This window comes from Paramisgurnus dabryanus, chromosome 11, assembly GCF_030506205.2.
Source record: "Paramisgurnus dabryanus chromosome 11, PD_genome_1.1, whole genome shotgun sequence".
NCBI lineage: Eukaryota > Metazoa > Chordata > Actinopteri > Cypriniformes > Cobitidae > Paramisgurnus > Paramisgurnus dabryanus.
In genome coordinates this window covers 17,118,713-17,143,137 of record NC_133347.1, presented here as the reverse complement: position 1 = coordinate 17,143,137, position 24,425 = coordinate 17,118,713, and the positions used below count along the sequence as shown (strand labels likewise).

The following is a 24,425-nucleotide window of genomic DNA, read 5'->3' as shown; positions in this document are numbered from 1 at the left end:
AATGGATGCGGCTCCACGGGTGGGAAAACAACTCATAAACGTATCCCAAGATGCACCTCTTCACGTAGCTGCCGAGTTTTTGAAATCACCGTTCAATATTGTCTGGTTGTGCGGTTATCTGATATGGGAATGCTTTAGTATCTCAGGCTGATAAGGCCCTGGACCGCAAAATTGCTAAACACAAAGTAAATTAATGGAGGCGAGTGGGAACAAAACTGCAACTGCACAATCAGGCAAAGAGAGAGAGAGAGAGTGAAAGACAGATATGAGAGTCATTTCATTCACCCACTCGCTATGAGAAACTGCTGATAATCGCCGAGAGCAAATGAGCCCCAGGTCCCGATGCCCTCCCATGACAGAGCAGCGCAGGCTGAGGCTGTGCTCACTTCTGCTTATTCCTTACATCCCTGGGTCATTTCCAATTTAAAAAACACGCCATCAAAGCGAACCAATATTAAATACAGTGCCCCTATGAACATCACTGAATTCCTGTTAGAGGAAGAAGCCGACGGTAACAGGAATCCTCAGCGCTCCCTTTCTCTCATCCGGGAAGGAAAGGAATAATAATCCAATTTATCAGCCATTACCAGCACACTCCATTTGTTGTGCTGAGGTTGTGCACATATAGCTGTTTAAATATGAAATGGAGGTGTCTTATACATCTTATATAGTTTGTGTGTTACAGCAGATGAAGCTTACAATGTTTGAGGTGATGCATGCCAACATACAGTACACTCTCTTCACCACGTAGGAGCTGTGTGGGCTGTTCCCTCTCTCTCATCCTACTGCTTTGTTTCATTCCTCTGTTAGCCAAAAGAAAGCATCACCCTGGAGAAAAAGTAAGCTGGCTGGTCTGTCTTTCATGATGGCTCAGCATGCCAGCCTGTCTGGGCAGGGTGAGTAGAGGGCACCGCTATGGGCACCATAGGGAGAGGGGCATCCCAGTGGGGTGTAGAGAGCAGTGGGCATGCTTATAGGCCCACTACGACCTTCCTGAGTTTGGGGGGCATCAACTTGGTGCGTTAACTCTTGCTGGCAAGCCATGAGCTGCCAAGTGTATTGGACACAGATACAACTACAGTTTAATCAAATAAAGCATCTTTTACGAAGAATATTGGATTAGTGTGTGTATTTACAATTACATATGCTTTTAATAGACAATATATTCCCAGGATGCATTGCTTTATGTTATTAAAAAAACGGTTGGCTTAAAATGTATTATTTAACAGTGTTTAGCCTGCCAAAAGGCCTGTGGTATTAAAACAATTTATCAGACTTTTTTCAAATTTAATTTGTTTTAATTAGTTTTCACGGAAAAGGTGTAGTACACACTGTCAGAAAAAGGTAATATTTATGATCACCTTTGAGGTACTAATATACTCTTTTGGGCAGCAATATTTATCTCTGAGGTACTAATATGAAGTCTGTAGGTGCAAAGGCATACTTTTGGTTTATTAATGGAGGATGGAGGTATTTTGGTAACAGGACTGAAAGTAACTATGAAGACACTGAGCAAGTTCTAGTGATTACCACATTTTTTATTTTAAAATCAACCGATAACATCAAAGAAATAATATGGGTAACAGGACAGAACATTAAGATTGACATTCACAGTCATGGCATCACCATCATAAAATATACAGAAAAGAAAATGAGAAAAGTAACTTTTGATCTTTACATGGCCTTCAGAAGATTCAGATGATGTAACTTTCTCTTTAAAATGTGACTTAAGGAATAGATCTTTAGAGGGGGGAACGTGTTAGAGTAACAGGACTTTGTGAAATCCTGGGGACATGATTGAATTGACTTTTTAATGGTAAATTAATGGAAGTTAAGATTCCGGGCCTCATTTATAAAATGTTGCGTAGAAATTATTGTAAAAAAATCTGTAGAAATTACAACGTTATTGCAGCTTGGTTGCTGGTAATTTACCGTAGATTTAAATTTATGTTATTTACTGGCAAGAGTTTGTTCAAAGTTAAATAAATTTTAAATATTAACAAATCTTTATCTTTACAGAATAAAACTATACAATAACAGCCTCATGGAAGGCATTCTGGGAAGCAGAAATCATCATCAACCTTTTTCTGTTTTTTACTTCAGATTTTGTTTCCCAGAATGTTTTGCTTGATGCTGTTTTTTAGTTTTACTCTGTAAAGAAAAAGACTTGTAAATGTTTAATGTTCATTTAACTTTGAACAAAATGTTGCCAGTAAATAACAAATTTAAATCTACAGTAAATTACCGGCAACCCAGCTGCAATAAACTGTAATTTCTACGGAATTTTTTTACAGTGTACATTTGATCTTACGATCATTTATCAAAAATGCGTACGTGTGATTCATAAACCGTACCACTTTCTTTCAGATGTGAAATGTATAAATCGCAAATTAACTTGAGCAGTTTCAAACCTCCACCTTTAAACAATGCCTAATTAATGTCATAGACATATAAAAAAGTGCTTGTCAATGTTTAAACCCAATTTTTGAGCAGCAAGAATGGCTTTTATTTCCAAAAACCTCCAGCAATCAGACAAGCAAAAGTGCGTTCGTCTGCTCAGACCCTGACGTGGCACTTAGCACTTTTCCACGTCAAAGACTTAAATATGGACTTGGATTTCTGTGTACGCACACTTTACGATCAAATCTGTGCGTATGCACGCTTTATAAATGAGGCCCCATGTCTTAACAACTAATCTTATAAACTAGCAGTTAGTTAGAACTAAACAGACTTACTTTTTGGCTTCAAATTAGACCATTCTACCTTTATTGATAACTGACTTTAAAAAGTTAAGACCAGTCTTAAAGTAAAAAATAAATGACTTTGTAAGACTGATTTTGGCAAACCTTGACAAATCAAGTGATTTTATCCTCCAGATCAGTGGTCTCCAACAGAGTCTGTGAGGTGCCCGCCAAAGCATATTCTATTAATAATCTCAATTTGAATATTTATTACATTTTTTTTAATAGCTTGGCTTCTTTTATGTATGTTAACATGTTAATTAATGATGATACATATCAACAAGTAAAATACGGTTTTTTTTTTTTACTTGATTTTGAGTATAGACTATATCCAAAATAGTAGCCCTCCAGTCTCCAGATTGTTTTACCCATTGTGGTAGCCCTTGCTTACAAAAAGGTTGGAGACCCTAGAGCAAACAGTTTTATTAATTCCCACATTATGTTAGCCATTTAGGTTAGAAAATTCCAGTTTTGTACTGTATGCAACCCAAATCAATATATTGCTGTGGGCAACCTGTAGGCTTGTCACCTTAGGTCAACATCAACTTCTGTTTCTTCTCTTCTGGAACTGATATTAATGATCACAAATGATCAGTGTTATAAAAATGTCACAATTATCCCTCTTATGCAATCCAAAACTCATTAGTAGTATTTATGTGCCACACTAAAGAACTTAATGAAGTAATGTTTCCAGTAAATGAATACCAACGAATGACCAAAAAATAAAAAATTAATTGAGGCAACACCATGTAAAAAGGAAACCATGCAAAATCACTTATGGAAATGGTAAAAAAACATTTGATTTTTATGTAGATTTCCACACACGTGTCATGCATAACAGATGAATGGTGACAGACCATATCCAAACAAAACAACACACGCCTGTCACTCCAAAAGTTACACGGTACCTACTTCTCCAATTACTTTTCCCTACAAGTTGAATGTCTTTTTTGGTCTCCTTTTAGCTGGAAAAAACATATTGCTGAATTAGAAAAAGAAGATACTTGCTGTGAAACCAAGATATTTAGTGGACTGTGAAGCATGGACAGAAAATCCCTGAAAGGGAGAAATAGACGCACACCTCTCGGTTCACATGGGGTTTTGGGCCATATATTCTGATGCAATGCACTATGGGCAACACAATGAGCAATTTCTAGGACATTTTGAGAAGGATGACATTAATTTTCCCTCTTTACCAGGAACCAAGGGCAGGACACTTTAAACTGCTTCAGGCCATCAAAGAAATAGCATTTTTCTGCCTAGTTTCCAGAGATGAAGATTGTAAAATGTAATATTGCTTGGTGTACCCTCCCTGTAGATTAAAAATCATGTCAAACACCCAAAAACAGGTGTCTTCATGTTTCAGCACAGGGAAAATATTTTACAGAAGGCTTAATGTAAAAAAAAAAGACAAACATGGCAACCCAGAGCTTATAACAGACTGTAGTCGTATCTTATTTTTTAAATATCCGTATTTAATGAGAGTAAATATATTACACATTTATTGTGAAAATCAAGAAAAACACCAGTGAGAGAAAAGATACAGTTTAAAATCTCATTACAGTTCAAATTTCCTAAAAGTGTCATTATTATGTGAACCCTGTACAGAAACATTACATTATCAACACTGGTTGATATAAAGAGCCCAAACAGACAAAATAAGACTTTCAGAAGGTGGCCATTATTTAATATCACATAATAAATAAGGCAAAATAAATATATATATATATATATATATGTACATATATATATTCATTGTTGAAGAGTTCAGTTCAGCAACGCGACTGCATAAAGTCCCATTCATTTGCAGAGATCATCTACTGTACCCATCTCCTGCATTCAAACGTCCATGCTTCAATATCTCTAACGTGCAGTTAAAAGCCATGTGCGTAACACACAGCAGGCTTAGCAGGGAATGAGCACCTTCCCACCTCTCCTATATTCAACAGTCTCAGAGTGGCACCCACACAGAATTTAAGCAGTATTGCTGAAAGCAGTTATGGAGAGATGAACCGTCTCCAAGACCGGCATCGCCCGCTCTCACGAGGTCGTTCCGAAATCACGCAAGACAAACACGTTCCAGTCAAGGGAGTGTGATAACTACAGAAGTAATAGCGTATTGTAATAGTGTGACAGAGCTAAAGCCTCTCTCTCCCCGGGCCTGATCGCACATAAAGCTGGAAGTAGGTCTAAGAGAGAAAAGGATTGGGATAAAGAGAGAAAGCGATGGCGCTCCCAGCAGATTGCTAAAATTGGAGCATTGGACCTCTGGGAGCAGACCTGCTGGATGGATGGGACTCTGTTTCTTTAGGGTTTCCTTCTCCTCCACGCGTCCTTGCTCGAGCTCCTGATCCGCAAAGCCAGGTCAACAGCGTCTCAACAATGCTGTGAAAACGAGGCCATCCTTTCAACAATCTCTCCTTGAGATAATATAAAAGATGTGGCAGTTTTACATTTATTGCAGATGAACATATAAATGAAATTAAAACGAAGGCCTTATTTGTATTTAAATGGATATAAAAGTTTTTTTTTATGGAATGAAACCTCTATTATCTGAGAGATAGCACAAAAACAGGTGTGCTGAAATGTCTTATCTTTGTGACAGGCCTAAGCTATACAGTATGCATGTTTAGACAGATTCTTTGTTTAGCCAATCAAAAGGTTTTTTCAGCTGTCAATCATTTTGCATATTCTCAGAAAGCTAAAGCAATTTAATTAAGAGGCATATTCAGCTTGTCAGCTGACAATTTCAATACAAGTTGCTCATATTTGTGTCCCCATCTGTAAAATGCAATCTAGTTATGAGATTTGGAGCATCGAAGTTTGATGTCAATTATTAATTTCACGTCGATTTTAATCTTTCAGTTTATATTAAAGATATTATATTTTCACAGTGTTCTTTACATTATGTAGAAATGGCTGGGTTTTTACACACCAAGTGACAAGGAGTTGGTCTCCTACTTCATCTCTGATTATAATAGTCTCAATGGTACAATAAAGTGGGCATTCGGAAAGAGCGGGCACATCTATTGAAATACCAACATTTGGCAAGTTTCAGGAAAGGCTAAGATCTCTTTTTTATCTAAAAAAAGAAAGAAAAGAAAAGCAGAACTTTTATTTCTTTAAATCCAGATGCCTTTTGAGATCCGTCTAATGATCTGGTGTCCAGCAAAGGCAGTAGTGTTTATGTCTTGAGGCTTTATCATTCCTTCCACGAGGGCTGTCAAATCCGTTTCAGCTTAAAATCAGTATAACCTCCATTACTGTTTGCAGCCAATGAAACAGCAAAACACAGCTTGCAATTAGAAGAGGCTAATGAGTGTTAAATTTCCTAAAAAGGGTCTGACAATACAAAAGTAATTCTCACCAGCAGTAGGAGGTTTTTAAAGCACCGAGCACAGTTTGACAATATATGCAGGGGTTTTGTTTACTGGAGTCATGTTTACTGGTGCAAAATATTGAGCTGGTCTGATTATGTGACCTACTATTAGAAACATTACTACTGATTAGGCTTAATCTAACAAGATGGTGCATAATTGTGAGCCTAGGTTCAGACTTTCTACAGGGTCCAAAATTAACTTTTGTCACACTGAAATGAATGGGTTTCCATGTGTCGTGCATGTCACAATAACAACTTATTGTGATTACGGTGGCTAAACTTGAGGAATATGTGTGTCAACTTCAGTGGCCAGCTGCATGAACTGCTAAGTCTTACGTGTTGAATAAAAATAATGATATTTTGAAAAATGTTTGTAACCAAGCAAATCAGTATTCTTGTATTCAGGTGCGACTTATATGTCAAAATTATTTCATATGAACCAAGAGAAACCATTACCGTCTACAGGTGCGAGAGTCTGTTATATGCTGCTCCAGTAATTCAATGGATTCAGTGATGCGGGAGGACTTCTGGACCTTTTTGAACTTGATTTGGGTTGTGGTGTTAATTTAGCCTATTTAGCCCCCCAGGTATGTTCGATATGCTATTGTGTTTGGTGAATAAATGGTAATTTTACGTTAACATGTACAGACACCTCTTCAGCCTGCTGTTCTGTGTGCCATTGTTTATTTGAATACCTTGCCTTTCCAGATTAAATGTCTGTTCTTGGGCTTGGATTTGTGAAAAAAAATCTAAATAAACGCGACGTATAGTCCAGTGCCCCTTATATATGTTTTTTCCTCTTCAAAACGCATTTTTGAATGGTGCGACTTATACTCCAGAGCGACTTATAGACCGGAAACTACGGTAAATGATGAGAAGTCAGTTACACATAGTTAGACTGGTCTAACTTAAATCTAAAGCTGTGTTCAGACCAGCCACGGTAGAGGCCTTAAAGGAATAGTCTACTCATTTTCAATATTAAACTATGTTATTACCTTAACTAAGAAGAGTTGATACATCCCTCTATCATCTGTGTGCGTCCACGTAAGCGCTGGGGCGCGCTGCGACACTTCAATAGCATTTAGCTCAGCCCCATTCATTCAATGGTACCACTCAGAGATAAAGTTAGAAGTGACCACAGACATCAACGTTTTTCCTATTTAAGACGAGTAGTTATACGAGCAAGTTTGGTGGTACAAAATAAAACGTAGCGCTTTTCTAAGCGGATTTAAAAGAGGAACTATATTGTATGGCGAAATAGCACTTTTGGGAGTACTTCGACTCGGCGCAGTAACACCCTCCCTCTCCCATTATGAGAGGGAGAAGGGGAGCGGATTTTTCAGGCGAGTCGAAGTACTCCCAAAAGTGCTGTTCCGCCATACAATATAGTTCCTCTTTTAAATATACTTAGAAAAGCACTACGTTTTATTTTGTACCACCAAACTTGCTCGTATAACTTCTCGTCTTAAATAGGAAAAACATTGATGTGTTTGGTCACTTCTAACTTTATCTCTGAGTGGTACCATTAAATGAATGGGGCTAAGCTAAATGCTATCGAAGTGTCACAGCGCGCCCCAGCGCTTACGTGCACGCACACAGATGATAGAGGAATGTATCAAATCTTTTTAGTTAAGGTAATAACATAGTTTAATATTGAAAATGAGTAGACTATTCCTTTAAGCGCGAGTGATTTCAATGTGAAGTCAATGTAAAGACGCATTGACGCGCGTCTGGAGGTCTTGTGGCACGAATGAGGCGTTTAGCAAACGCGAATTGAAAAATTTGAACTTTGACGGAAAAACGTGCTGCGTTAACCAATCAGGAGCTTGCTCTAGCAGTGACGTGATTACAGAAAGCGAGCCGCAGAAGCCCCTCCCATGACGCGAAATTTCCTTGTGAATGTCTCGTTGACTAGAATTTCACGCGGGAATGAAGCGAGTAAACTCAAACTGTTCAAGTGGCAAACTAGGCGCGGTAGACGCAATTTTGACGCATCAAGCGCGGCTGGTGTGAACCCACTGTAACAGATTAGCCCTAACAACTGTAATTGCTAGTTGGTCAGACTAGTTCAAAGATGCAGTGTTTATGTATAGCTCAATGGTAGAGCATTGCATTAGCAGCGCAAAAGGCAATGAGTTCAAAACCAAGGAACACACATACAGTACTGGTAAAAAACTGAATACCTTGCAATACACTGGATAAACGCGTCTGCCAAATGCATGAATGTAAACCTTAACTTAGCGGCAGTGTTTATGCAGCTGACCACAGCATTTTCCACAAATTAACAAGTTAAATGGTTTAAAACCAACTGTAATGTTACCGTTCCAAATAAAATCAGCCAACTGGTTTCATTTACTTGCCAAAAAAAAATTTTTAAGTGTTAATTTTGGACCCTTGTTTCCTATCTTTCATCTTGACATCCTCATTTGCACATACTGTACCTCTGTATAATTTTTTTAAGTAATGTTTTTTGACAAAAATTTATCTAAAGTACTTAGCAGCATGTTCTATTTCTTTAAAAAGGCTTACGTAGTGCAGATGATGGATTGGTTTTGACACAATATAAATGAAGATTTCAAAATGAATCAGTTCTTGTGTATACTTAAAGTCTAAGTGAGGAAAAACAGAATTAGTTATGTGTGTAACAAATGTGGATCTGAAGGTACTCATGGTCACATCGCTGAGAAACTGCACCAAAGTTGAATATTTAAGTAGAGTTTGTATCCATCTGAGGGATGTGTCAATGTTTTGTGTGTGTGGTCTCAGCCATCCTGCTGAGCCAGAGCTTGCAGTTCGGACGTTTGCAGAGAGTGCTGTAGAAAGACGTTTTTTCGACTGTACATGTGTAATGACAACGGACCACGGGGCGGCTGTCCCAGACGGCCAGTGAAGGAGGACTGAAGCCTAGGCAGAGGCACTCGCTCGCTGCGAAGCCCCCTCTCGCTGTCGGAAGACAGGCTGCGTGAGGGACTGGCCTTGCTGGGCAAACTCATGCTACTTCCTGTTACCGCACGAGGGATCTGAGATGGCCCCTGGTGTTCTGTCTTCCGCAGCCCGGGTACCTCAGATGACGTCTGGCCACCTTCAGCAACTCTTCGTCCCGGATCCCGCAAACCTCCCCCACCTTGGCACGTGATTAAACTGCTGCAAGCATGGTCCTCACAAACAATCGCTCTCTCCGCCGCAGGTCTCGCGTGCTGGTCTGCGGCGAGCGCTCGCATCGCCCATCGCTCCCTTGTGAGGCTGCCGCTGCTGGAAATGTTGTTGTTTTGGCCTGCCGGTCGACTTGGATGAACTGCCTGTAGAAACAAAAGATGGGAAATTAAGTCACTTAAATCTCTGACATTTTGAAAAAGCCTCCCTGGCTTTCGACAACCTTTTCTAATTGTTTCCAGACCAACTGGAGCTTTGTCTTTTTTTGAGAAGAGGAGGCCAAAAGGCACACATTGCGGGGAGGTGGCACAAGAAATAAAGTCTGGAGCTGTGGAGCACGAGCCACCTGTTCATTTTGCACACAACGCTGCCTTCTTACATAACCGCCTCTCTATTACTCACAATGCTAAATGAGTGCGGCGCACATATTGCGCGACTGTTTGATTCATCTCATAACCTCTACTGTAACTCAAACTGAGCTGGCAGAAAGTAATACTTGATGCTAATCGGCACTTGACGAACTGAAGAAAAGCTGATTGAATTTGACGTGGCTAATGTGAGAACTTGACGTGAAATTGAATTTAAACTACAGGCAGTAATTGAATTGTTACATTGCGAGGCAGACTCACGACACAGGTGGGGAGGCGCACACACACAAGCAAATGCAGATAAAAGGATGCTGTTTGTTAACAAAACGAGAAAAAAGTTTGTTACTCTGTGGTGTATGCAAGGTATTGCAAAAAGTGGCATTGTGATAAATAGTTTATTTTCTTTTGCTATGCACAGTGCAATATAAAATATATTTGATGAATTAACCAAATAACTTTATTTGAAAAGAACTTAAAACATATCCTTTAAAAAGGACCTAATAAGTACCATTTATGTACATAATTTGTGTACTTTTGGTACACATACAGTATGTACTTCTGGGGTACTAATAGGGTTACATTTTCGATAGAAAACTGTACTTTTTGAAAGGGTATCGTCTCAGTGATAGTAACTTTATTTCTGAGTGTGAGATGGTAACTCAAAGGGACACTACACTTTTTTAAAAGTATGCTGATTTTCCAGCTCCCCTAGAATTAAACATTAGATTTTTACCTTTTTTTTTTACCATTCAGCTGATCTCCGGGTCTGGCGGTACCACTTTTAGCATAGCTTAGGATAATCCATTGAATCTGATAAGACCATTAGCATCGCACTCAAAAATATCCAAAGAGTTTCAATATTTTTTCTATTTAAAACTTGACTCTTCTGTAGTTACATTGTGTACTAAGACCAACAGAAAATTAAAAGTTGTGATTTTCTTTCAATAGCAGGGGGCTATTATCAGGCACTGCGTAATATCATTGCGCCTCCTACATAGGGTGACCACCTGCTAATAAGCCCAAGGGGGGACAAGGGGTGTGTTTCTGAGGGACAATGTGGGACACTCCCTGGCCCGGCGGTGCACACGACCCACGGGCCGAATTATTGATAGTAGTTTACCCATTTCTAGCACATACCACCTTACACTGCAAAAAACTTATTTTCTAGAAAAAAATTTTATTTTCTTTTATTTTTGTCTTGTTTTCAGTAAAAATATCTAAAAATTCTTAAATTAAGATGCTGTTTTGTGATGAGCAAAACGACCCAAGAAAATAAGTCTAGTTTTTAGACCAAAAATATCAAATTTAAGTGATTTTGTGCACAAAACAAAAAATCTGCCAATGGGGTAAGCAAAAAATCTTGAACATTTTTCTAAAACACTAAATTCAAGATTTTTTCCTTGTTTTATGCACAAAATCACTTAAATTTGATATTTTTTGATCTAAAAACTAGACTTATTTTCTTGGGTCGGTTTGCTCTTTAAGAAAAAGCATCTTAATTTAAGAATCTTTAGATATTTTTACTTGAAACAAGACAAAAATACAAAGACATTTTTTTCTTGAAAATCTTTTTTTGCAGTGTACATGGCATATTTATAATGCCCTATTCCCCTAAACATGATGTATGCTCATGAATAGGCCAACCAATGTGTATTTTTTTTAAATAAAGATTCATAATATTTTGAACATTCAATGAATTGACAGATGCACTTTCACTTACGATTTACTTTAGCTATTTAATTTATTTTTCATTATAATTTATTCACTTTAAATAAATTATAATATAAAATTATAGAATTAACAGGAATTGAAGTTGCTCAACAACACAGAAACAGTTAAAAAAAAGTATTAACTCACAACTCCGGAGGTTCACGGAACGAGAAAGGATGGATGGTGAACTTGCATGTTAGTAAAGGCAGGTGCAGGAAAAAAAACTGTTCAGTGTTCTGGAAACATCTTTAGGACTTTCAGCCACAAATATTAATTTTTCATTTTATATATATTCTTTATTTTTCGAATTGGAAAGCGCGGATCTAAAAAGGGATACACGTGCGTGGCTGCCTGCGGACTGCGCTGTCATGACAACAACGAAAAGTTGACAACAACCTAGTCAGCAGTTCAGCTGAGGGGCGTGCGAGTAGCAAGTGGCGAGCGAGCCTGAACTGTCTAGTAATGTTCGTTTGGCTGCCTGGGGCTCAAGGATGCGACCAACTTTTTTTTAAGCAAGCATTGATTATGCGTGACACGGTCTCAATTTGCGGGACGCATGAATTGGGCTTCAACGCGCTGTGCCTTCACGCGCTACACGGGACGGGTGGTCACCCTACTCCTACAGCCATGTTACGGCAGCAAAGTCCTTGATTATTACGCCAGAATGAGAGTATAGTTCCTAGACATATCAGCCTAGAACATTGCAACTTTACATTTTCTGACGGTCTTAGTACACGTTGAAACTACAGAAGAGTCAAGTTTTAAATAGGAAAAATATAAAAACTCTATATTTACTGTAGAGCACGATGCTAATGGTCTAATCAAATTCAATGGATTATGCTAAGCTATGCTAAAAGTGGTACTGCAGACCCGGAGATTGGCTGAATGGATTCCAAAATTGTAAAAATCAAATGTTTCACTCTAGGGCAGCTAGAAAATGAGCATATTTCAAAAAAGGGGAGTGTCCCTTTAAGATAATGTGCTCATTAAAGCAATGTGCAGCATCAAACTCTGTGTGAAATAATAATAAATGTTTAAAAAACGAAACAAAAAATAAATTGTGTTAAAAAAGTTTTGTGTATCCAAAAATCGTTAAAGGTCCAGTATATAGCAGTGATATTGCGAAGTACAACCAACCTCAATTTCAAAACGTAATGAGAAGCTACGGTAGCTGCAACAAAACAAACATGTCATCATCTGAGACAACGTATGCACAAAACACGCTTTGTTGAAAAGTTTGTCATTTTAAAGCTAATGTAGAAACATGACGGCGACTTCCAGGGGACCCGCTGTATATGAAGATAAAAACGGCTCTTTTAAGGTAATAAAAACAATACAGTTCATTATGTAAGGTTTTATACACCACTGATAGTTATGTATATTATATTGTATTTCTGTCAGGAAATCCTTCTAAAAGTCCCATTTGCACGTTTAAATCTGAGTAATATCATATATGAGTGATTTAACGCTATTTTTCTTTAGAAGAAAACATTTAAAATATATAAACATTCAACTTCTGCAATGAAACTATTGCGAATGCATGCCCTGCAATATTGATGCCAAAACGATATACAGTGTGCAGGCCTTTGGGGGATTTATAACGTCTGTGTCCTTTCAAGTACGCACTCCGAGGGTGAATACACACGCTAGCGGGGTAAAGCCGTCAGATGGTGGAGGGGTCGGAGTCCAGAGATAGAGAAACGGCGAGTGGAGTAAATCAGACTGATTTAACGGTCGTAATCCATTTGGGTCTTTATTAGCCTGTGAAGAAACCGGTCCTGTGCTAATGGCACGCTTCTGTTAAAAGCCCTCAGGTTGATTATATGCAGTACGGATAGATGTAGCAGGATTCAGCCTACTCATTTTCCACACTTGAGCACACCTACAAACACACACACACAGTATACGCAACAAGCAACTGTTGCGATGAGCCGATGCTGTCTAAGCCAAGGGTATTGGAAAGTAATCCCTGTGTATTATCAAAAGTACTGGACGGATAACTGTGGCATGTGTACAGATATCTGGTTATGTATTACTTCCAAAAAAATCCACTCAAGCAAACACAGCCCATTCTCAATTGCTCAGAAAAATAATACGTTTGTGGAGGATAAACAATTGAGCGGTACGTCTCGTCTGCATCTCCACAAACAAGAATGCATTTCTTTGTTGTTTATTTTTTCCCGGAAACATGTTAAATAAATAGACAAAAACGAATCAACAGCCTGACAGACACCAAGGTTTTCTTAAATAAACACAGTAAAAAAGTGTATGAGTTTCTTCTCTATGTTTGTGTGGAAACGCCATATTTAACTCCGAGCACAGCACGTATACAGAGTATTCCATACCTATTCATCTTCCAGAAATGCATTTGCATTAACTAAAAAAATATACCTTTGAAATTGCTTTCACTCAGACAACAACAGAGAGGGTGGACAATTAAACAACATTTTGGAGTGCAGTGAGATGCTGCGTTTTATCACTGTCTCCCAAATGCCAGGCTCTGCATTTAGTCAATGAGGGACTGAGGCATGTTGTCCTCCTGCACATTTTGAAGCTCAATTTATCTCAACTTAGGTTAAGATGATGAAAAGAGGCTCAAAAAGAGAGGGGGAGAAAGAAAAAGAGAGTAAATCTAAAACTGGAAACATCTAAAAACTCAGTGACCTATCATTATAAGCCCTAAAATACAAAGAGCCGAGTAAAGAAACAAATCCTCTATCTGAATTGTTTCAGAGCTTCAGTCCTGATGTTTCATTACATCTACTGATCCTCATAATCACACTGATGATCTGAACCACAACAATACTGATAAACCTATTAAAGTTAACCAAATTATAACACAAATCAAACAAAATTACATCACTCATACTGTACTCACATACAAAAACAATTGCAGACTACACAGGGACAGATAAAAAGTGAGACCACATAAAGACCCAATTGACACAAACTCACTATAGAGATAGGCAGACAAAAAAAACATGGCTGCCACAGGAGGAGAGGTTGTGCCCGCCATATGTATAATAAAGGCTAGATGTCTCGCAGGCACTGCTGGCCAATTGAGTGGAACCTCCGTATTTGGCGGCCATCTTACCACAGGACGCTCACTCACTAGTAGCATTGTGTTTTAATGGTGCATGTACTTTTAAATGACCATAACTTCCATAATTTTCTACCAATTTTCAAACGGTTTGGTTTATAAACGTCAAATATGTACTTATGACACTGCATACTTATACAAAAAATGTTAAATGAAACATGTTAAAGCATCCAGAATTATAGCCACATTAATAACGTTTGTAAGAAACCAAACCATTTGAAAATCTGTAAAAAATTTAGCAAGTTATGGTCATTTAAAAGTACATGCACCATTAAACACAATGCTACGAGTGAGCGAGCGTTAGAGACGCACTGTGACCAAAACCAGATTAAGACAGAGCTACAATCTCTAATATAACTGATTTATTCTGTTATTTAACTTTGCATTCAATGTTTTTTGTTCTTATTCTTTTATTTTATTTCTATAATTTCAATTTCACTTTTAATTTGCACTATATACTTTGTTTTATTTTTTACTTTTATTCACACTACTGTATCTGTATGCAGCCCAGCTACAAATGCTTTTGAGAGAGAGATTTCTACCACATCTTTTCACAATATAGCTGTGAACACTGGGTTTTGACAGGTCAATATCCGTAGTTGAATACCCATACCAGACTTAGAGAAAATAATAATACAAATGAAATAAATATTTCTTGGTTGTAAGTTATGTACCATTCAGAAATTAAAGCTATAAAAGTAAATAAGTTAGACTTAAGTTACAAACCACCCAAAATATTTCCATAGTCTTTATGATTATTAGATATAATACATTACGGTACACTGAGATCTGTTGCTAACCCAGCATGACTAGCTCATGACAAACACATTTACTACACAAGAAAGTGTTTTTATCCCATAAGTGGAGAGCTGCAGCTTGTGCTGCATATGACTGTGGTGAAATTTGCCAGACAACTGACCATCTGGTAAACTACAGTAGTGCCCATTTAGATTCTTTAAAGGGCACCTATTTTGGAAAATCCACTTTTACAGGGTGCTGGGACATAAATGTGTGTTGGTAGCATTTGAACACAACCATAGCCATTTAACCAGAGATTGTCATTAGACATGCCTTTTCTTTCTCTTTCTTAGTGTGACGTCAGACTGATAAAGCCCCGCCCACAGCCACTGACTGACAGTCCTGCGTTACCACAGTTTCCACCCTCAGTTGTACGCGTTCCAAAATATCTCAATAGTGAGATACTGTTGGCTCAGATCTATATTTTTTTATTGTCAGTTCGATGGTCAGAAGTACACAGATACAGCGTCAGACATGCAGAATATAAACAAGGCAAAATACAATGTCAAGATTTATTTTTAACCGAAAGCACTCACTGAGTGATGGGCAGTAGCTCATTTGCATTTAAAGGTACAAAAATAGAGCTTTTTGGTGCCACCCAAATAGGGGCATTTAGGACATGCAGGGTTTTTTGAGCTGAAACCTCACAGACACATTCTAGGCACACCTGAGACTTATATTACATTGCATCTTGTAAAAATGGGCATAATAGGTGTCCTTTAAAAGTGGACTTCAGATACTACACAAAACAATCCATGAGGCGTTGCATTTCTGAGTGACCTGGATTTTAAACTTTGAATCCTCTGTTTAATGACAGTTTTTGTTTATACAAACCCTTTCAATTACGAAGAAATGCTCTACATTCTTAAAAAATTAAGTTTAGTATTTACTCTGACCCCCATCTTAGCACCTAGCCTTGCAGTATCATATGAGCACCGCTCCAATGCATAAGAAACTGAGCAAGAAATGTCAGCTACAAAAAGAGATTGCACATTATAGATCGATAGAGAAAGAGTGATCAATATTTGAGGTCTGAAAAACCTTTCAAATATAAAAACAAAACTGAGTCATAAGGGAAAAAGTAAAAAGTGACAGAAAATGAGAAAGTGAAGAAAGGCTGCGCCGGGTGGGGATCGTCAAGTTTCATTCGAAAGACACGATCCTGGTTCCTAGATGATGTGGGATGATGGAAGCTGGATTTGATGTTTGGTGCAACCGAGCGTACTTCAAAGGCTTCCCCCCATCAAGCCCCTCCAACAGCTGTCAGCTTTAGGGAAGATAAGATTCTTTATAGTTCTCATCTTGTTTTCTGACAGCACGGGCCCGGGATAAACAATAATGGGAAATGCATAATGAGAAAAAAATCTGAGCGAGCAAGTTTTAAGATGAAGGGTAAAGAAAGAAGTAAATTGTGTTTCTATCAGATAAGCTGGCAGATGTGCTCAGAAGCCGATGACATTTGTGCATCTGGCTGGATGTCAATTTAAAGCTTCAGGACCGCCAACTTTGTGAAGAAACCGCAAGAGTATTTGTGAGTGTGTGTTGCGAGGGACGAAAAGCACGCAACAAACATGTGTTGGTGTGCATCATTACCCGTCATTGAATTGTTATTTGAATCAATATGATGAAATGCGCAAAGCAATGAAGGAAAGCTTATAGCTCTCACACTCCAGCTGGTGTGTCTGTGCATTGTCATCTACTCGGAGAAGCTCTCCATGCAGAAAACGGGCAGAGATCTCAAGCGCCGCAGACAAAAATAACACGCTTCGGTATGGTTCTCTGAGCCGACCGTCCCATAAGCAACCTGGCACCATGCATAATTTTCGCTCCATCTGGACCGCAACGGCGAAGTGGAGGTAGAACATGATTCATGGAGCCAAAGGTCTGAGAGCCCTCAGGCCGTGTTGTTTTGTGCATCTCATCCGCTGGCATCCATTTGCTCTGGTGTCACTCTGCAGAGAGGTGAGCCGTCATTCCTCTCATGGCTGCTAATGCCGAGTCTGGCTGAGGGCTTGAGGGAAAATCGATGTGATGACCTGTTCTTTGCGGTTCGGTCCTGGACTTTAATGTCAGGTGTGAAAGTATATGAGGACACATCCTCAAGCTAAATGAGTCACCTGCAACGAAACGTGGAAGTCCTACCAGATCAACGGCCTTAGTTCATGTGAATGTCAACATCTGGACCGTGGCCGAGAAAACAATTAGATGATCACACACTAAGCCACAGTAAGATTAAAAACTCAACACATGTGAATGGCATGACTAACTGGTCTTCTAATTTGACCGGCTAGTATATACTACTATGTAGGTGTGATACACCATTTCATTTCACATATCACTCAATGCACACAGAGAGAGTGTTTCAGTCTGTTCATTGCCTGGCTACATGCAAAGCTTGAAAATTAGACAATATCATTTTTAACATCTTTCTTTAATTATTTATAATATTTAAATAAAGTACATATGGTTTGAATTATTACATTTTTTATATATGTTCTCAGCTGCATACGCATGTATGCATTATTACTTGTAAGAGTTTTTTGTTTGGATACAAGATTGAATAAAAGGTATGCATTAGTGCACTGCGACCTTGTGCTTCCCCACTAAAACACCTGTGTGAAACGTCAATGTTGTCTGACCCACTGCGTTTCCCTGAGGCCTTTATCTCTTATCAGTGGTACACGGACTGCTGGAGGGCTTGCCAACTTCACAGCATCTCATTTCTTACACCAGTTCATTGTACATCTGTGTCAGAAACACACATGTGTTCCCTCACTATTTTTACTTTAGGCCATCAACCTGGACGAAAATGCATCTTTAAAAAACACCCTAAAATCAGCCTCTCTTGTATGGTTTACTCTTCCCGGGGACATCTTGAAATGAAGGAAGTTCAACCTAACCCTAACCTCGTGAGCTCCATCCAGGTGGAACAACCTGCCACGGTACATTAAAAATATTTTCCCAAGTTTCTAAAATTTCTCTCGGCGAAAATAATATGTTCACACCTATGTTAACAGGTTTATTTACAGAGTATTCACACTGCATGCAAAAGTGTACCTGGAACCAGATTAGAATTTAAAACGACACATATTGCCAAAACACAATAAAATACACTGAAAAAGCTCCCACTAAAATACAAGTCACCTAAGGTGCGAATTTCTTCATTATTTAAAAATGTATTTAAAAAACTATCTTTAAAATGATCAGTACACTGTAGGAATAGTATCAGGGCTTGACATTAACACCCGCCAACCCACCAAATGTGGGTAGATTTTGGCTGTGGCAGGTAAGACAGCCAATCCCACTAGCCACTTTGGCTGGTTGAATATATTTTTTATTGTAGTTTTCTAAAAGTTATGCGAAATTATAAACAATGCGCAATGTGACACTGGGAAACTACAACTTAATGAACACTCCCTGTACCCAGCGAAACATACTGAGACTGTTTGTTGAGAAGCGCGATCGACGGAGGCTCGCATTGTGGACCAAAACGCCACCTTTTTACCAGAGAGAGCGCGAGAGCTGGTGGTTTTGCGAATGCACGGGACGCAGTCTGTCTGAGCTCATACACGCACACTTCGGGAAAAATAAAACAATTGAATGGAAGTGATTGAAGAGATTTAAAGTGCGTGCATCATTTTAATGTAGGCTACTTTGTGCAACAATAATGCCCTCTTGACATTTGCCATTAAAAGTCTTAAATACATTTGAACAGAAACCACGATCAAGCTTATAAAATTTACTGCTGTTGTTATTAAATATTTAAAGTGTTTAGGGTTTTTGTGGTTATCTTTTTAGTTAACCTTCTACACCCCTGCTCCACTTTTAATATATTCATTAGAAGTTAATCTATTGATGCCTTACTAGCATGTTTTTAATTCACCTAAATATATATGATCTGATCTATACTGATATATACCAGCTAATAAATGTAGTCTTAATTTGGGTGGTCAGTCTGCATTTGAAAATCAGTCTGCAACTAATTTAGCTAAATCGAGTAAAATTACCCAAATTAAAGTCATTTTAGGATGCCAAAGTCAAGTTTAATCATAAAATTTATTTTACCAGTAACAAAATTGCGGCCAGTGAAAATGCCGAGTGGCTAGTAACTTTGGAAAACAACTAGCCACTTTGGCTGGTGAGTAAAACTGTTAATGTCAAGCCCTGAATAGTATATAGAATAGGGATTATATACGGTTTCTATCGAGTAAATCTGACCTATTCCAGATTATTTAAATAGATTAAAGCTATACTCTGAGATTTGGATTTCATCTGGATGAAACGCCCTCCCCTCATGTAAATCAGATTTTATGACAATAAAGTCTGTAATAATTATCAATGTAAAAATAACGATTTATACCATTTATTAATTTATAGCAGTGGTCTTAAACGGGGGTTCGGGGGCCCCCTTGGGGCTCCACAATGGAATTACCAGAGGTTCACCAATTTTTCAAAATATTTATGGAAAAATTTAATTAGGCATCATACAAAAACGCACTATGAGGCTAATAATGCACATTTAAACTAATGCAAAGACGAATTCCATGTTAATCTTTTCGGTTTATTTAAAATCCTAAGTAGTACGTTAACAGTATGTGACTTAGTTTAACAAAAAATATTACTTTGATATCTTGGTAACATAAAAATCAGAAGAAAGTATGTAAATCCGGTCTTAACTCTTTCGCCGCCATTGACGAGATATCTCGTCAATCAAGAGAAAACGCTTCCCTGCCAATGACGAGATTTTCCGTCTTTCCGCAATACCGCTATTATCCGCAACTTTTTAAACCCGGAAGTATTGCCCTATGGCAAGCGGCTGCATGTCCGTGTCTGTTTTAAAGATCGCTCTGAATGGGATCTCTATGAAAAGTCAGTCACAAAAATGGAATTATCTCTGCTTTTTTTCTCAAAATGTGGTGTTTTTGCAGAAACCTACCCAAAATCAAAAGCTGATTACAAAAGAACCACTGAAGGTAGGATGAAACTGTTTTTTTTTTTTTTGAAAGCAGAGGGACTATTCTTTCATTTGGTATATTGTATGTTTCTATATTAAAAGAAAATTTTCTGGAAGGCATTAAACTTTGGTGAAAATCATGAAAAACGCAGGCAACTTTTTTTTTAAACGCTGGCGGTGAAAGAGTTAATTTGATACATGAACTGGGGGTCCTTGTTCCATCTCTCTATTCATTAAAGGGATAATTCACTTAAAGTTGAAATTCTGTCATCATTTACTCATCCTCATGTTGTTCTAACCCTGTATGAATGTCTTTTTCTGATAAACACAAAAGATGAGAAATTATAAACACATAGCAGATAGTGACCACTGACCTCCATAGTAGGAAAAAATATTTTGGAAGTATTGTGATAAATGATGAAGGAAATATTTTGATAAATATTGGTAAGCACACAGTTGATGGTAAACATTAAATTCCATCATATTTTTACTCCTACTATGGAAGTCAATAGCAGGGGGTTTTCAAACCTGTCCTGGAGGACCACTAGTACTGCACAATTTGCATGTCTCCCTCATTAGACACACCTGATTTAAATCTTCAGCTCATTAGAAGAGACTTCAAGACCTGAATGAGGTGTGTCACAAATGGGAAACATGCAAAATGTGCAGTACTAGTGGTCATCCAGGACAGATTTGAAACCCCTGGTCTATAGTCACTATCTGCTGTGTGTTTACCATCATTTCTCAAAATATCTTCTTTTGTGTTCATAAGAAAAAAGAAATTCATACAGGTTTAGAACAACATTAGAATGAGTAAATGATGACAGAATTTTCATTTGAAAGTGAACTATCCCTTTAAGAGGTAATTTGCATGAAAAAAAATCTTGTAAAATCTTGTAAATCTCTGATCCATTACTTATCTGTCAGTGTGCCAGCTCAACACATCCCCTGCTTCACTTCACATGTTCACATTTGTATGTACTTTGTGAAATAGGACTTATCCATCATTTATGGTATAAAATGAGTTTTAGCAAATTTAGGCAAATTAAAATAATGAACACAGAGGAGAGGGGAGATAAAAAGAGGAGAAAAGAAGAGAGACTTGACTGGACTAGAGGTTGGCAGCAAAGTAAAGAATAAAGAGCGCTCTGTCCTTCATGGCATCTTTTGAGCAGGGCTGTCAAATGTCACTTGTTGTCATGTGAGCAAAGTGAACATTTGGCCCTGTGGACTTCTGTCTCATGTCTTACTCACCTTGAGGGCTCTACAGTCAGGGCCCTGCCGACGGCTCCTCATACAAACGTCAGTCTAGCTCAACACACGGCCCTTATTAATTACCTCTATTGTTCCTACTGACACATAGAGAGGGTCTGGAGAGAACAAAAACGAGGACAGAAGAACTGGAGAAAGAGAGAGAGAAAGCTGGAGTGGTCCTTGACCTTTCCTGACACTACTGGTTGAGCCACATTACATGCACCTGCATATTTATAATGCAATTTATGAAATGCTGTAGCTCATGTAAACAAAATACTGTAATTATGTTAATGAGATTGAGCTCTTAAAAGTAAACACATCTCAGATACGCGGTGTACTAGGATTTTATTTGATGTACCACAGCCAATGATGTTGTATCATGGTGGTTGGTATAATCAGACAAAACACAGTGTTTACTCTTTTAAAATCAGCCCACAAATGGCTAATGTATATTGGTCTCGGCATTTTGAGCTGGGAAACAAAAAAGTACATTAAGACTAAGTAATATGACATGCATACCCATAAAGTGGGGAAACCCAGGGAAAATGTCAGATGATGTGATACACATTTAGTTGTTATCTTACAGAGCCATTAGATAATCAACCAGCATGAAAAATTTAAACCATAATTCAACACTTCATTTATTTTTATTCTGTCTTTTCTATTGGACGGGCAGATGAGAATGAGAAAGTGTTACTTAAGCTGATGGCAAATTTAAACATTACTAAAGAAAATGAGTTAAAAGAGCTGCATTTAGTTTTCCAACAGACCTTATCTATTGGGGTTAAGGGGCATGAGAAAAACCAAGACCAAGCCATTTAAAAAAAGTCTCTATTAGAGTTTAAGAAGAGATCTCAACAATGTCACAAACTGAGCTCAGTTTATCAAGTCAAAAGTAAATATTATAGAAATAAGAGAAATTTACCGGCATTTGCACAATTAAAAATAAAGGTACCTTTAAATTTAGAGCCAGTAACATGCTAATTTTAAGGGTCCCATCACTGTTTATAAGTCCTGAAAAACTGGTTTAAATGCAGGGTTTCCCGCAGCACTTTTCAGTTCAGTCAGCCCGCCTAAGCTGGAAAACCCTCCTGTCTTAACTAGGTCGTTAAAAAAAAAATCGCTGCAAAAAAGGCTGTCAAGTGCATCTCGAACAATAGTGCGGACGCTCTTTACACCGCGAGTGGGCATGCTCACCACATGGCCGAAAAGAGAAAGACGTGGTCCGGACCGTCACTGTCTGGCGGATAACCAGTTGATAAAACACGTGTCCGTGAGAACTGTTAAAGGCACACAAGGCAAGTCTGAGTATTATTTCTCTACTAGCTCCCCCTAGTGTCTGGGAGTAAATGCGTTCTATATCTAAGACTATACGAGACTGAAGGACACCGGGTCGGATACAGCGAACTTGCAAGTGGGGTATTCTTCCTACAGACGGTAGGGGCGGGCGAGAGAGTCTTCATTTGTCATGTAATGAGTCATTTAACCATATACCGACTTACGAAGATGATTTATTAACATAAAAATGCTGCCTTGTGTCCCTTTAAGTATGTTTTGGGTTTATTTAAGCCTGTTATTGTTAATCTATAATTCTCGCAAATTTAAAGTAACTTAGCTGGTGATTTTGTTGTTTGAGTAACCTGCTAGGGTTTCACGTGCCTGTTGATTCGAAATAATTGTTGAGCGCTCTTGCTCACTTTATTTATGTGCATTATTTACATGCTACGGTAGTTACACTCCTTTAAGATAATGTAATTAAGAGTGGGAAATAATCAGTTTTTACAATTTTTGCACTATCTATCATCGTTTGCCAGACGTTCTACAACATCTGCATTGGTTTGTGTTTATTAACCCTTTAGTTTCACTTCATCATGCAGCTATTCCCGTTAGAGGTAAAAACATAAAATTCATTAATAATCTATATGTTCATTTTCTATCATAGTTTCTTCAAAATTAAGTTTTATTTGAGTGATACAAATATTTTAATTTTCATCATAACGCAAAGGTAAAAAAGTAATTTCCTCAAAATATAAATTTAATCTTACCCCAGATAAAGACAGGCAAGAGATTCAATACATTTGATGACTTGTTTTAGTGATTCAGAGTCGACTCCCTACTTTTAAAGCCAATAACTTTATTAATCATGAACTTTTTGGTTTAACTTCTTTGCACATTCACTGAAATTTTTTTATTTTAAGCTACATTTAAACAAAAGTTTTACATTTTATTTTACTTTACTAATATTTTTTGTTTAAATGTGGCTTAAATAAATTGATCGCAACCACTTACCTTAACAAATTGATTAAATTTAATGAAACAATTTTTTTCAGTGTTGTTTTCATTGATTGACAGCTACATGATACACTGTAAAACCAAACAGTAGAACTAACTTATAATAAAAAGTACCTGGTACTCAAAATGTGCCAAAATGTTTATCTAACTATTATTTTTGAGTTCATTCAACATCTATCATAGATTTAAGTTAGCAGTAAATAGTTTTTTGAGTTTTTACAACTACACCAAAGGTAAATAGTTTAGGGAACTTGAAAAGTAGATTCAACCATAATTAAATATTTTAAGTCAAAAGCCCTCTAGTGGCGGTTTTTACCAAAAAGTGACGTCATCATTGAAAGGGCACCTTAGACGTGTTTTAAATGGATGAATTTGCTCTTGAATGCAAATAATTACAAAATTTTGCTGATTGTGATGAGTTCAATTTGCCAGGTAAGCTAAGAAAGAGTCTGTCACTGCAAATTTACTTAATTTTAAAGTTAAATCAACACCATTGGTTGAGAAGGTTCAGTTCCCAGCATGCTTTGCATAAGCCCGCAAAACGAGAGCATTTTTTGAAATTAAGTGATATTTTATGTGGTTTTTAGTAAACAAAAAGACTCAGTAGTGTTAAACATTTATTTATGTTGGTGATTTAGAAAAGTTTGCTATTTTTTTAGTTTTGTGCTTACCATTG

The 24,425-nt window shown here is 37.8% G+C and overlaps 1 protein-coding gene across 2 annotated transcripts in view; it reads right to left on the bottom strand.

Moving 5' to 3' along the window:
• Positions 1-7,762: 7,762 nt before the first annotated feature.
• Positions 7,763-24,425, bottom strand: part of ccser1 (coiled-coil serine-rich protein 1) — a 96,805-nt gene continuing 80,142 nt past the window's right edge. Inside the window, exon 10 of one of the 2 annotated variants that reach the window (XM_065247185.2) lies at positions 7,763-9,419. In XM_065247185.2, coding sequence (XP_065103257.1) covers positions 8,883-9,419 — 537 coding nt within the window. In that variant the 3' untranslated portion in view covers positions 7,763-8,882. The remainder of the gene's footprint in view (positions 9,420-24,425) is intronic. The other variant, XM_065247186.1, reaches the window with a different exon arrangement.